Here is a 15,280-nt window from a genome sequence, read left to right on the forward strand (position 1 = left end):
TATATATATACATAGTCTATGGTGTGAAGAGGAAACAACACTCACGGTTCATCATATGGAAAACCACTGATACAGAAATTAAATCTCTAAAAACTCTTAATATGTATACAAATATTAGATAAACTAAAGATCTAAATGTCCAATAAAACAAATGTCTTCTATCAAATTAATCCATCAGCTAAATGATACGTGTTTCTGTATTTCATGTAGACAGACAGACAGATAGACTAATCATACATAAATACATGTAGAGATATAAAATAAACTAAAACTCTTTTATTAGTCATTCAATATTAATAATTAGTTACTAAGTAATCAGATTCCTCATTTTATAGTTAATTGATACTTATTATTATTACTTCTTTGCAATAAATTGAATAACAAGTGATAAGAAATAAAATCTTTAGAAACTAATTTGTGTGTGTGTGTGCAGTACACTATTTGAAATCATAAAGAATTGATTGATTATGATGTATTACACTTGATATACTGTAGATAATTGAGTCTGACATTACATCGCAAAACATCTAGATATAGGCAGGACAAAGTTATGATTTCCACAGAACTTTAGAGGTGAAAATCTACATTTGGATGTGGAAACTGAGGTTGATTTTGATCTTTCAAAAACACATGAACATTCATTTGACATGATAAATATGACATTTGTTGTAATTCCATGTTCTTTCTGAGATTCAGATGTTTTTGTATCACACAGTTTGTAGTCTATAATTTCAAGGGGTCATTCATTTCATTACATGCTTTTATAATCTGATTCAACAAAGACCTTGGTTGCTTTTTGAGGTATCTCAACCACACACACAACATAATCGATCATAAAATACTAGAATATGTCCAGTCACTCAGTGTCAGCTCATACACTGACTGCCATGATGTCACCTGTGGCAATAGAGGAGACATGCAGTGTCCGTTAATAGTTTTTGTTTTACAGCCGTTGACATTCCCCATGACAATCGGAAATTCGTTTTTATTATAATTTAAAAATTTCAGTTCAAATGTAAGTCAAACTTTAAAAAAGTGGTTTTCAGTCTGTAAGCCTCCACCCAGTCAAAGTGTGGAATATGCCCCCCCCCCCACTTCACTTTTACTGGCCTTGTTGAGCTCAATTATGTAACTATGAAGATGATGTTATTTGATCCCATAGACATCCATTGACCAGATATGGCCAAATATAACATTTAAACATAAGCTCAGACTGCACCACCCCACCAGGAATCGACTCTTAAGAAGAGAGGAAGACAAAGTCAAAGTTTCACTCCCACCACCATCTTGTCCTTTGTGTTACTGTTATAAATTATGTCTTTAATCGCAGGCCTTCTTATAACACTTAGTAAATGAATGAAAGAATAACACACTTAAACATAAAATACAATTCACTGTGGTCTGCTTAATTAGGTCCTGTTGTTTTATTTAAGAAAGAAAACACACAAGTTGCCTTTAACTGATGAAATGTTGATACATTTAATCTGGATATCATGAATTTTCACAGAATAAAAGCTGTGAAATTCTTCTGTACCGGCAATGATGTTGCCACAAACTGAGCATACACACACACGGACGCACACACTCAAACACACACACTCTTAGTCTGTGTAACAGTGGACATTTAGGGATGACGAAAACATTTAAAATAACAGCAACAGTAAAATCAACCCCATTAATGAAATGGCTTTGTCAATAATTGGTCAGAACAATAACAAAAAGTCTGTGTATATGAGGCATTAAAACAATACACTTTAGTATATTCAAAAATGTTGGGTTAACCCCTAAGGTACATAATGACGGTCAGTTATAGCTGCAACATAAAACACTTTATACACAATGATCAGGATGGTGCAATTACAGCAATTTCATTTGATGAACATAAAACACAAATACAGCATCAAAATACACGATTATATTGCATATAGTTATCTTTTGTCAAGTATTACTATAGTTTCTACCAAGGGTAGGAGAAATGGCTTAGGCATATTCGTCAACTGCATCAAGATCATTCAACAAAAACCTGAACCAAAGAGGTTTGATCAAAGTCTCACACTCACAGAGGAATGTTCCAAGACAGGGTTACACATACTGTAAAGGGTGTGCAGACACATACAAGACATGTATTCTGACACAGGACTAAATATTGTAAATCCCACTCATTATCTGAGACATGCAGGCTGTGGTGTAGAGCCTGTGTCTACCCGTTGTGCTTCTTTATCAAATCCTTCCATCTGGCCCTTTCTACTGCAGGAACTTAACGACCCGGAACTTAACTTGCAGCCATTGTTAGAGCTTCTGGTTTTATTTCCATTGTTCCCTCAACCCTGGAAGTCAATAGGGAAGGAATGCAAATTCTTTTTTTTTCTGGTTTTGCAAAATGGCCATTATTTAAAGGGGGGCTCGACCAATTTTGATGGCGATTCAGAAAGAACAGCCATATATTAAAAGAGCACAGGGGGCTGTGGTGAGAGGGAACCAGTGCAACAATGACAATGCGATCCTTAACATCTGGGGTAAAGCATTAATTCGAAGACGAATTAAAATATTTAAAAAGCCCTATGAGACAAATTGTGATTTGTGAATATGGGCTATACAATTAAATTTGATTGATTGATTGAAAAAAATAAGTTTATAGTAGTTCAAACCGTTTCTATGAAGCCTTCACACAGAACAAAACTTAGGCGCTAAGTGCTCTATATATAAGATAATACAAACTATTTAAGATTTAGATTCCCTTTCATCTCTGCTGCATGCTACAGGGACATTAGCATAACATAACCTGTTCTATTGTTGTCTGTCCCACATGTACACCCACCTACCCAACAGTACAAAAACACCACAGGGTTTTTTCCTGGAGTCTCCTTCTCAGTGCTGTATCTAAAATGTTACAGTTTGAAAACACAGTGGAAACACAAGGCAGAACCTGTTTACATCAAAATCCTACTGGTTCTTAAAAGTTAAAGTTCTGGGTTGCCAAGTTCCTGTAGTGACACGATGCCTCTATACAACAGATTCTACCTAAAAGCTGAATTGAGGAGGTGTGGAATGACTTTCGAGGGAAAGCATCAAAGCAACACAGTATTTCTTAAATCGTTGAATTATATGTTCCTACCATTTGATTATACAAGTTCCAAGTAATTCACGGAGGAAACAGCAGTGATCTTCTACAGTAAATGCTCTAATCACCTCTAATCAAAGTGCATAAAAGTGGATAACAGCATAGTAACAACAAAATGATAACAATGAATGTGACAGCTGTATAGACTATAGACTATAAACATGGCTCCTGATATGGCCATCTTCCTCTCGCATGGTAGTTAGGTTCATGTTGGACAAGTAACAAATGACAGCATCAGGAAGAAAATACTTAAAGGTTGATTCAAATACTTCTTTTGGTTAAAGTTGTCTTAACTCTCAAGTTAAATAAAGAACCGTTTTAAAACCCAGATGTGCATTACAGAATCAGACAAATTACAATAAAATCGACCACGGACCAAAGTGTCACGTTATTGTCTCTGCTCCCAGTGAGAACAGAGCAGAGTGGTATGCACATGACCTCGGTTTGCATTGCTTGTGTAGGGACGTTTGTGTTGGACGTACAGTGGAGGTCCGGTTGAAGGTCCTCAGTAAGGAATTTGGTTCTGGTAATACTGCAGCATGTCGTACGTTTTGCTCCTGTGGAAAACAAGTTCATGAAAGTCTATGAGTGAGAAGCTCATGCCTGTGTTATAGCTCATAACTGTGTTGACGTTTTGCACAGTGTTAATGTGCGATGAACAAATCAGCTGCAGAGAAGTGGGACTGAGTCTTTTTCTCACCTGCTACTGAGGAAACAGCTTTGGATGATTTTGATGATGAACGCTGCTGCTTCTTTCTCACTCATTTGTGGATTAAACCGTCCTCTGATTGAAAAAAATAAAAAGGATACACACACATTTAATATTTTAGGATGCATATATACATCTATTTTCTGGCCACATGGGGGCAGCAAGCGGATTCACAACTTTTGTCTTCAATTGGACAAGCAGTCCCAACTGATGGGTTGAGAAAATGTTCAGAAGACAGAAAAACACACAACCTGCTTTTGAACTTACTTGAGGAGCTTAATGGTTTGTCCTCTGAAGCATGGTAGTCCAGTGTCCAGCATGAGGGTCACTAAAGAAACCACTGCATCCATGTAGGGTCTGTTTGTTCAAATGTACACAGAGCAAACAGTTCAACTACAACATAAAGGACTAAACATGGACTTTAAACTCTACACTACCAACAAAGACCATGGCTCAGGACCATAAGGTTTGCGGTTACTTACCTTACGGCCAGATATCCTCTTACACACATCTCCATGAACCATTTGAACGGAGTGGCCTCCATCTTCCCTCCCATGATCATCACCATCTCATCCGTCAGCTTGATGTCTGGCTCCCAGCCCAGGTTCCCACCTGGTGAGCTCTCGAACATGAAGCCAAAGTCTGGAGCAAACAAGGTAAACACTGAGTGAAAATCTCTTCCACTCTGTGAGCAGGGGCGGATAACTGTCTCGCGTGAAAGAATACAATTTTCATATTCACTTCAAAAAGTCAGCTTAATCTAAAAGACGTAGAAATATGATGCGACCAGTGTAAACAACAGACAAACGTTGCATTCTTTATACTGTATAGCTGTAAATACTTTACATATCATACTGTACCTATGTGGATGAGGTGGCCCTTGCTGTCCAGCATGATGTTGCCATTGTGTCTGTCTTTGATTTGCAGCAGGAACAGCAGAAGACTGTAGGCGGCCATACTGCGAATAAAGTTATAGCGAGCCTGTAGAAAGAGGAAGAGGACACAGCTGACTGACATTCTGCTTGTGCCAGTTGACACTATACACTCTGAAGGCCTATGTATTCATGTGGAGTCACAATAATCAGAAAATTTGATCGAGACATAAAATTGACATGGACGCCACCTCAAGTCAGAATAACAACTCAGAAAGTCTAGGTAAACACGTTTGGTACACGAGTTGCTGACATAATTTCTTATAATCTAATGAACATAATTTTATCAGCTCTAAAATAGAAGCTTTTAATGTGAACTAGTCAAATGTTACACTTTTTCAGCTCACACCTTCTGGTCCTCTTTTTAAATTCTGTTTATCAAAACCGACACTTTTTTAAGAAAAACTTTCCTGTCAACTCTGAAAACACATTTTACTAATGCGGACCCAAACTTTACGCTTGAGAAACAGTTACAAAGGGTGAATAAAAGAGAGGACAAGCTCCAAACCTTCTGGAAGGCGAGGGTGGATTCATCGCCATACTGGTTGCGGAAGTAATCGTACATCCCGAAGTCCGTCTGTCGGCCAAGTTGGTCACGAGACTTACAGTCTGGGATGCACTCAATCACGCCACACTTAGGAAAAGATCAACTGAATTAAAACTTGACATCCTTATTGTCTTATTCAGTCATGAAACACTTGTTGAGAAATGGAGATGTAACAACAGGGAGTAAACGGACAAAATGGCAGGAGCGATCAGACAAGTTCTAAACATGATCTCAGTTTATAACATTTATTGAAAACCCTTTAAATTGACGTCTGTGTTGCAGATGTAGTTCTTGGCATTTTGTTCACATGTTCCTATACAGTATCTTATCATTAGAACTGGAATAAGACAATTCAAGGGGAGAAAAGAGGTATAGAGCAATGGCATAGGAAGTCCTACCCCTGGTGCAGTAGCCACTACTCTGTATGGGAAGACAAACAGATCTAGGCCCACCAGCTGGAAGATATTCTTAAAAAGCCCAATGATCTGTAGAGCGAGCATATCCTAAAGAGAGGAGAGAAACACAACACAGTCACAGGACAAATCAAGAGTTTCCTCCCTTAACAAAAGGCATAAAGGAAAAGTGTGGTACCTGTCTGCAGTCATCTCCCACTTTAAAGATGGCAGCTTGCCAGATAACCCTGCGTGCCCCATCTGGATTTTCCTCTCCGTCGTCCAGAGAGTCTGCTGGGCAGCGGAGACCCTCCTTCTCCAGTTCAGTCACCCCGCACCGTTTCACCTTGAACTTGGCCAGGTAGGGCGCCTTGGCAGCGCTGTGGTGATGGAAAACACATTCACATGAGACAGAGGGTACTGGGCATGAATAGATAATTACTGACCCACATATATTAGAAAATCCCATGACCTTAAATTTGTTATTACCTCTGCATGGGTGTTCCAGATTTGTAGTCAATGTCCAGCACTATAGCTTCAGGGTTACTGGGAAGGTAACAGCCTAGAAAAAACACCAATAGAAGCAGACATTCTGCTGTATTTTTTGTTTCATAGCAGCAAATATTTACACATTCAAACTTCAATAACTGATGAATAGAGCAGGGCAGACAGAAGTTTTGAGATCCCCACAAGTTGTTCTATTTGGGGATAAATGTATCACACCACCAAGGTTTGCTAAAGCAGAGTTTGGCCTGTCAGTAACAGCTTTAACTGGAAAATAGCCAGGGTGAATAATGTCCAAAGCAAAACTAGCAACATTTTACAAAACTGAAATTAAACAAAAATGTGATGCATTGTCTCATGAGAGGATTTGAGGATAGGATATTAGTTAAGGGATTACATAGAGAATTGTCTTTTTTGTTCACATACAGTGGAAGTCGAATAAATTACGTATTTTTTTATATTGTATTTTTGAATGTTGTATTACGTAAAAAGAGCTCATATTTGTTTTAAATCATCTATCCAGACATACAATGGACCAGCATGTTACCTGCTTGGACTTTGATAGCTGACAGTGCTTTAAGACACGCTCGCTTTCTCTCCTCTCCCTTTGGAACCGGCCTGAAAAAATACAAATTCATCAGGGTTAACACTCCATTAAAACGTCTCCTTCAGAGAGATGGCACAGAATGTACTCACTTGATAAGGGCGGACACATTGGTGATCTTGTTGAAGAAGTCAAACTCTCTCTGGTAGAAGTCTTTGGCCGGACCCGACAGAGAACCTGTGATCTCCTCCACCATCTGCTCCAACAGCTCCCCGATGTCGGCTACACAGACACGTTAATGGGCAAGTCAGTGTGTTAACTTCACCCTAATATGATTTCATTAATATCTAATGAGGCAGAACAATCTAATTACACATGAATAATAAAAACAGCCAGAAGTACAGTGCTGCGAGGAAGACGGTTGATAATAAGCCATATCTGAATGACATAATGACTCGTGCAGAAAACTACCTCAATCAATTTCTGCGAGTTGTGTATAATGATCTTCATGAAATGCTGAGATCGTTACTGCTTTAGTTAAAAAGGAAGAAACCATTGCATTGTCACTCACTGCTTACGTTGTTGAAAATCCTTCTCTATTCAGATTTAGGGACACAAACCTGCACGTTGAAACAATTTGCAGAGTTGTCATTATAGGTTGTGGATCACAACCTATAATGTATTTTACTATACACTTGCTCTGCAGTTTAACATTTTGGCAACTGGAGGAAACCACTACTGCTGAAAAAGTTGAAAGTTGAAGTCACTTGTTTTTATTACAAGTACTTTTTGGGCTTATTTTGGCTGGTAGATTGTGGAGAGCATTCCTAGGAAACACTAGGATCTTTATTCCCAGTATTCAACCACAGTTGCACCCTGAAACCAGGTTGTTTACCACAGCTAGTCTCACTAACTACTCGAGCCTGAGGAGCTCCATCGATTCTCAGGTATCTACTCACGATCTTTGTGGTGTGCCTCTTCATCCAAGAAAATGTTGGTCTGCATGTTCCAAATGAACTGGTGGGCAAGAAGCTGAGACGTCTGTGCCGCCCACAGGATGTACTCCCTCACGTAACCCATCTGAGCAGAAGCAGAGGTGATTTACAGTTGCTTATTAATATCTAGTGTATTCAAGCAGTAATGCGAAAAGGGCAGAATACTTTGTTCATCTTTGTGATGAGTATGTTTACCTTGTCATAACGGAGAGCCTGTACAATTTGAGGAATGTAGAACAAGATGGCATCCTAAAAGGAGACAAACAAATGTATGAAACATCAAGCTGGCTATGTTGCTGTTGCTCCAGCACAGGAAAAAAATGAATCCCTCTAAACTGATGCCAAGATGCCAGAGTGAGTGAGTGTGTGACTTACTGGAGGAAAGGAGCGCAGCACCTTAACCCCATACTGAGCAGTTAGAGGATGAGGAGGGTACATGCTGCTGAAGTAGGACAGGCCAGTGGGCGGGTCCGCTGGGGCCCAACATAGGATATGGCTCAGCTCAGGAGAGTCAGCATCGATGGTGTGCCACGTCACCAGGAACTGATCAAATACACACAATAAAACCATATTTATTCACACATTTACAGCATTAGGAGGCATTTAGAGCCTCATAAGACCAAGGGCTCTCACCTTGACAGCTTCAGGTACATCACTGACAGCTCCGGGGTCCAGTCTCACCAGCCTGGTCACTTCAGCAACAATGGCATCATTCTTAAACCTGGCAAAATCAAGACATTAAAAACAAGCTTAGTAAATAACCTTCAGTGTGAGATGAGAAGGAGGAACAATTTTTTCTCTGCGGGGATTATTTGTGAACCTAAAGTATATTTTAAAAATAATTCGCAAGACAGTACAGTATATATTCAATCTGCCCTGTGCTGTATACATACATCTACTGATGCCTAATCTGGACACATCTTCAGTGATGTTCCTGGAATCATTGGACGTTTCGGGTCTTTCAACATCATACGCCCTCCTCCAGGTGACCCAGCCGGGGCTGATCAGACCCCAGCTTGTGTCCAGATGACTAGCTAGCTACCATGACTCCATGGCTCCCCTCTTTTGAGCCACAGCCATCTTGAGGCTCTCTCTGCCGCATCGGTGGTACTGCGGATGGCTCTCCTCTTTCTCTCACCCTCGATGCCTAAACTACTGAAGGCTCTGGCCAAGGAACGGGCTGCAAATCCTCTGCATCCAACCTCCACAGGGAAACACCTTGCTCTCCAGCCAGCCTGCTGGCAGTCACTGACCAGTCCTGCGTACTTGGAGAGCTTCCTCTCAAAGGCTTCTTCCAAGCGATCTTCCCACGGGACTGTCAGCTCCAGCAGCACTGCTTGCTTGGTGGATTCAGACACAAGGACAATGTCTGGTCGCAGGGTGGTGACTGCAATATGGCTGGGGAACTTCAGCTGATGTTCAAGGTCCACCAACAACTGCCAGTCTCTTGCAGACGTCAGGATGCCTGCAGATGATGTTCTTCTGGCAGGAGTTGGCTTGTCCCCAGCTCTGACAAAGGCGATGGTTATCTTGGAGGGTCGGAATTGCTTTGCCCACGCCAGTCCTGCGCTGATGGCTTCAGCAATGGTCTTGAGGACTTGGTCATGCCTCCACCTGTACCGACCATCTCCAAGTGCCCTTGTACAGCAACTGAGGATGTGTTCCAGGGTTCCTCGCTTGGAACACAGTGGGCATGCTGGTGTCTCTGCTATGCCCCATATGTGCAGATTTGACGGGCTTGGAAGCACGTCATACACTGCCTGGATGAGGAATTTGATGCGGTGAGGCTCGGCTTTCCAAAGCTCAGCCCAGGTCACTTTCCTTTCAACCGCATTCTCCCACCTCGTCCAAGCTCCCTGTTGCTTCATTCCCACTGCCTTGCAGGTTCTCGTCTCCTCCACTGCTGCTCTCACCTCCTCCTGAACAAGTCGTCGCCTTTCCTTCCCCCTGGTGTTCATTTGGGGAGTTGGAAAGGATCCTAGCCCTGCTCGACTTCGTGTGACCACTCCCACCAGGCTCCTGTGACGCAGCCTTGCATCTGCCTCTTGAACCGCATCCTCTACCCTCCATTTCCTGCCAGTCCTCACTTGGATCCCTGCTTTAGCCACCTTCGGATCACTTGAGTCCCTGTACTGAACCACTTCTCTGGCTCTAGTTACCTTGAATTCCTCCTCCAAGGATTTGAAAGGCAGTCGCAGTTTGTTGGTGTTCCCGTAGAGTGCAATGCTGCTCAGGCTCCTTGGTAATCCAAGCCATCTCCGGAGGTGTTTGCTGACTTTCCTCTCCAAGGTCTCAACTGTTGAGATAGGGACCGCATAGACAAGGAGGGGCCACAGGATCCTGGGAAGAATGCCATGTTGGTAGACCCAGGCTTTAAACTTCCCAGGTAGGCCTGACTTGTCCACGGATTTCAGCCAGCCATCCAACTCAGTGCAGGTTGACTGGATAGATGTTGTGTCTCTCAGAGAGCAGTCAAAAACCTTGCCCAAGCTCTTGACTGGCTTCTCTGTGATAGTTGGAATGGCTGTGCCTGTGATGTTAAACCGGAACTTGTCCTCCACCTTCCCTTTCCTCAGCACCATTGATCTGGATTTGGCGGGTTTGAAACGCATCCGGGCCCACTCCACCAGCTTTTCAAGTCCCCTCAGAATCCACCGGCAGCCTGGGACCGATTCCGTCATGACTGTGAGGTCATCCATGAATGCCCTGATGGGTGGTTGCCGTTGTCCGGAATTCGTGCGGGGCCCTCTGCACTCTGGCTCAGCAGACTTAGTGAGCATGTTCATGGCTAGGGAGAACAATGTCACAGAGATAGTACACCCTGTGATGATACCGATCTCCACCTTGTGCCAACTGGATGTTATTGCTCCTGAAGAGACCCTCATCCTGAAATTGCTGTAATAATCAGCGATGAGGTCTCTACACCTGCTGGGTACATGATGTTTTCTCAAGGTGAGCTGAACCAGCTTGTGTGGAATGGAACCGAATGCATTTGCCAGGTCAAGCCACAACACTGACAGGTTGCCCTTGTTCTCTCTGGCCTCCCGAATGAGCTGTGTCACCACACCAGTATGCTCCACACATCCTGACATTCCTGGAATGCCGCCTTTCTGGACAGATGTATCGATGTAGGTGTTCTTTGCCAGGTAGGTACACAGCCGTTTGGAAACCGCACTGAAACCGCCCTGTGTAATTTACTTAAACAACAAAATAAATGGCTGGAAAGAAGCCCAAAGGCCAGTGACTGTTTAACAGATCACAGGGTATAGGTTCCTTTTTTGAATATCTTTACCTCAGCCTCTTGAAACTCAAAGCATCCAGACGATTTACTGTATGCCCCTCAACTCAGTCACTTACTCTTCTCTCACTAAGATTTCTCTCTCCATCATCAAATAAAGGCAAAAGATCAAATAATACTGTTCAATTAAAAATCACTTGTTTCTGTCCCAGTTAAACAAAATCTACTCGCAATTTCTCGCAAGTCAAAATCACTGCCTTGGAAGTACAGAATTTTTTTTTTATTCTATAACCCTGATTAACGTAATCGTGTAGTTTCATGAAAAACTTGGTTTTTGAATTAAGCTCCGTAAAACAATAATGATCAAAATATCCCCCATGTCTATGCCTCTCACATCCAGTCTCTTTTTGGGAAAGCTAACATAGAAACTGAGAGAGTGTTCACCTTGTTGGTAACTGCATAGCCAGGTAAGGTGCGATATTCCAGGCCAGGTTGACGTTGTCCTTCCACTGTTTCTCAGTGAGACTGATGTATTTGGACCTCCAGTTGGCGATGCTGGTCTCCACTGACTGCTCTGTGGCAATGGCCAGTTCTTGAGTGGAGAGCGGGTTGTACCATGTCGTCAACCGCTCGATCTCACTGGCCTGGAAAGACAGGGCGACACAGACGGAGAGGTTGAGGGAACAGAGATTGAAGAATGGGTGAGGATATGTGGAGTCCAAACAAGAAAATGATCATTTGCACTCACCAGTAAGGCCAGCAGCAGGGTCCTGCGTTTCATGTAGTATTTGTGAAGCTGTGTCCCTCTGTTACTCTTCTTGGACAGGCCTAAGTGGAGAAGAGTTAAATGATAAATTCATGTAGCTATTTTACCCATTCACACACACATTCATAGAGTGAATCTATGCATCTATGCAACACTTTATTCTACGAGGGGCCATTGGGGGGTTCAGCATCTCTCCCGTGGACACTTCCGCATGCAGATGAGGAAGACTGGGATCGCCACATATGCATTCCTTTCTGTAGTTGCGTTCTCTTGGAAGTTTGAACCAGGGTCAAAACCACAACTGTGATATTGTGACTACTGAGCTTAGTCATATTTTGAATTAGAATTTTTTTGGATTTATCAAACTAAATCAAATCTGCTTAGATGTTTTCAGAGAGCTAGCATGAAACCTATAAATAGCAGTTTTATCTCAACAGCCCTTATGTTATTTACCAGTAGCACTGATCCGTCAATTTCACCATCTAGTCCTATATTCTAAAAAGATTACACCTCACTTTTTTTCTCTTTTGCAGGATAAATACAGTCACTGTGAAGAGTCTAAATATAATAATTTTCATAGTTTATCTAAGCTTAAGTTAAGGCTCATTATTTCATGGAGCTTTACATCTGAATAGGTTGGCTGCTGCAGTTGGAAGTGACACTGATTGGAGTGGTGAGACTCTTCTTAAAAAAGAAAAAGAAACAATGACTTTTGTTGAGATGATGCGAAATCCAGGGTCGAGTAATATTTCCCAATACAAATATTTATTATAGCAGCTGAGCTGATTTACTGTTATCACCCAGCAAACTGAACAATGTAGTAGTGTAGATCAGTTCGGGCCTCCAAGTTCAACTTTCTAAATATGAAACTCCCAAGAATGTAAATATGAATTTAGATAACACTGTACTGGCAAAGCCCTGTTGTCTGATTGCTCAGGTTAATGTTCTCAATCTAAGTGGTACCTGATTTCTTGGATGCAGTAGACATGCCACTGGACAACGGGTAGGTGTTGATCCATCCCTGGCTGCTCTGCTGGGAGCGAGAGCTGGAGTCCACGCTGCTCCTGAGGTCAGCGGCGTTCATCACCGACAGACTGTTCAAGGACGGATCCTGATTATCTGTTTACACACAAATACGTTCAGTATGGACACGACACAAGCACATCTCTCTCTCTCTGTCTCTCAAATACATTTGTAAAATCATACACAATTCTTACAAACATCAAATCATCCTTAATCCATATAATGAAAAAGCAGATAATGATATGATCGATGATGATGGAGAATCTGAAGAGATGAGCTGTATCAGTTAGTCCCCTGCTGTTGTGATGGTCATGCATTAGCAGGGAAATAACAGATGGTTTTCATGGTAGGTAGAAGTTGCCTTGAGACACTGATACTGGGTCAGATATTATTTTATCTTCTTAATACGAGGGTGATGGGGGTGAAGCAGTTGATTAATCTGATCCAGGATCTGTGATTAGAGCACTCGTCTACCTGAGGCAGTTCGATGTGTATGAGAATGAGACCGTGTCTTTTCTCGGGATCGTCGGGTATGAAGAGGAGTGGATTTTCTGGGGTGGAAGAAAACATTTTTTTCACCTTGTAGTTTCTTCTTTTGAGGCCAAATTGGTCAGTCAAGGAGAGGGGCAGACGGGTGGGCTGACATGATGAATAATCATGCATTTTAACGCACTTGACAAATTTGGGCTTTTTTCCTCAGAGCTGCTTAACATTAAAAGGTAAAAAATAACACATTGATTCTAATAGGAAAAGGATTGAGAAGTTGTAAGAGGGAGAAAATAGAGGAGAGTTGGGAACAAAAACAAACAAGATCTAGGTCCATATATCAGATAGATACCAGGATCTATCAGCAGCATAATGAGGATAAAAAGCATCAAATCTGACACTCGTCAAAGCATTCCCCTGCTGCGGTGCAGTCCGTATTCCATCGCTTTAGGCTTACTTAATAGAGATATCGGAGAAGTGCTGGACACGATAAGCGATCCAAATATCCCGGCAGAGAGCGTACTTGGGGCTGGGGTAGTGCCAAGCTCACCGGGTGGGACCAAGTGGCACGCTGCCAGGTACTTCTTGTCGGACAAGATGCTGGCGTAGAAACGGATGATGATACTGATATCCTCGCGGAGACGCTTGTCACCTTGGGTGGGAAACTTAGGAGACACGCTGGAGAGACAGAAAATGGAGCGACAGTTATGAGATATATCTCAAATTTTATTTTTCTAATCTACAACAATAATTTGCATACTCTATCAAGCAAAAACACCTCCCATTTGCTGCCTCCAGTTTCTTTAAATGTGAGGATCTTTATATTTTCTACTATCGTGAATTCAAGCTCTTTAGGTTTGGTCTGTTGTTTTGTCCAAAATACGGAATATGAAGAAATCACCTCATCTGACAGATAACTCTGTCGTGGCCATTTTTTTGTTTTTGAAGAGACTAGAATTTTATTTCGTCTCACTGAAAAAAATAGTAGACAAATGAATGATGCATGTAAATTTAAAATCGTTGAGTGTGTAAGTACCTGAAGTAATCGAAGGCTGTGGAGTAGATCTTCTCTCGGAGCACATTTCTTACGGTTGCGTTGGTGACAACGTCAGAGTGAAGCATAGCCAGACCCAGAGTCAGCAGCCTGAATAATGAGGAATATGCGGAATATGAGTACATCACAATAAACACACACACACTTTTTTTTAACAAAAGCATGTTTCAACTGACATTAAATGACACCGAGCTTCCAGGAGATAAAGTATTGTAATCAAGAAGAGAACATATGATTCTTTACAACTTTGCATACCTGAAACGGGGTCCAATAGCAGCTACATGGCGGTTGAGGCTACTCTTAGCCCCGCCTACGTTGAGAGACAGTGAGCGCTGAAGTAAACTGCAGAATATCTCCACTTGATCTGCGCTGGAATATTTAGCTATCTCAAACCTTTGCACTAGAAACTAGAGGACAAGAGGCAGATAAAAGAGTCAGTCAAAGTGGAGAAGACAACAAGGAAAATAACCCAAAACACAAGAACTTTTGTCCGACCTCAATCCATAGGTTGTGAGGGGTAACGTCTGGAGGGCAGGGGACAGGCTGACTCTCCTCTGATGCAGCCAGGGGATCAGCCTCCACCTGGGCGTCTGAAAACAATCCCATCTTCAGCTCTACCGTCATCTGCCACGCTCCCGCCATTTCTCGCATAAACTGGAGAGGAGATCGATAGTAGGTTTACAATGCGAATACACACACGCAAAATAAACCTTAACATAAATCACTGCTACGAACCGGTACTTCCACTCCAACACGTGCTGCCAGCAGCCACTCCCAGCAAGCAATAGATGTTTCCATGCCATGCTCCGTAAACATCTTGAGAGGGGACCAGCAGAGGTGGTGCAGGAGCAGAGGATCACACTCTAGGGACCAAACATTAAAAAAGCAAACAGATAGTAAATTCAGAGGATATCTAAGAGAAAGCCCTGAAGGTTATAATCTCATGTGTGCAAGCAGTTAAGACAACCA

The 15,280-nt window shown here is 42.1% G+C and overlaps 1 protein-coding gene across 2 annotated transcripts in view; it reads right to left on the bottom strand.

The window, feature by feature from the left end:
- Positions 1-1,405: 1,405 nt before the first annotated feature.
- Positions 1,406-15,280, bottom strand: part of pi4kaa (phosphatidylinositol 4-kinase, catalytic, alpha a) — a 29,823-nt gene continuing 15,948 nt past the window's right edge. The window contains exons 32-54 of one of the 2 annotated variants that reach the window (XM_061071576.1): positions 15,047-15,174; positions 14,807-14,965; positions 14,567-14,718; positions 14,294-14,401; positions 13,808-13,935; positions 12,712-12,867; positions 11,731-11,810; positions 11,427-11,626; positions 8,378-8,465; positions 8,120-8,287; positions 7,940-7,993; positions 7,709-7,829; positions 6,902-7,031; positions 6,753-6,823; positions 6,191-6,263; positions 5,901-6,081; positions 5,708-5,812; positions 5,271-5,396; positions 4,691-4,811; positions 4,313-4,472; positions 4,098-4,187; positions 3,822-3,905; positions 1,406-3,678 (exon numbers count right to left, since the gene is read on the bottom strand). In XM_061071576.1, coding sequence (XP_060927559.1) covers positions 3,627-3,678; positions 3,822-3,905; positions 4,098-4,187; positions 4,313-4,472; positions 4,691-4,811; positions 5,271-5,396; positions 5,708-5,812; positions 5,901-6,081; positions 6,191-6,263; positions 6,753-6,823; positions 6,902-7,031; positions 7,709-7,829; positions 7,940-7,993; positions 8,120-8,287; positions 8,378-8,465; positions 11,427-11,626; positions 11,731-11,810; positions 12,712-12,867; positions 13,808-13,935; positions 14,294-14,401; positions 14,567-14,718; positions 14,807-14,965; positions 15,047-15,174 — 2,735 coding nt within the window. In that variant the 3' untranslated portion in view covers positions 1,406-3,626. Of the gene's footprint in view, positions 3,679-3,821; positions 3,906-4,097; positions 4,188-4,312; positions 4,473-4,690; positions 4,812-5,270; positions 5,397-5,707; positions 5,813-5,900; positions 6,082-6,190; positions 6,264-6,752; positions 6,824-6,901; positions 7,032-7,708; positions 7,830-7,939; positions 7,994-8,119; positions 8,288-8,377; positions 8,466-11,426; positions 11,627-11,730; positions 11,811-12,711; positions 12,868-13,714; positions 13,936-14,293; positions 14,402-14,566; positions 14,719-14,806; positions 14,966-15,046; positions 15,175-15,280 lie in introns of both variants that reach the window. The other variant, XM_061071568.1, reaches the window with a different exon arrangement.

The sequence above is a fragment of the Limanda limanda genome, chromosome 1 (assembly GCF_963576545.1).
Source record: "Limanda limanda chromosome 1, fLimLim1.1, whole genome shotgun sequence".
NCBI lineage: Eukaryota > Metazoa > Chordata > Actinopteri > Pleuronectiformes > Pleuronectidae > Limanda > Limanda limanda.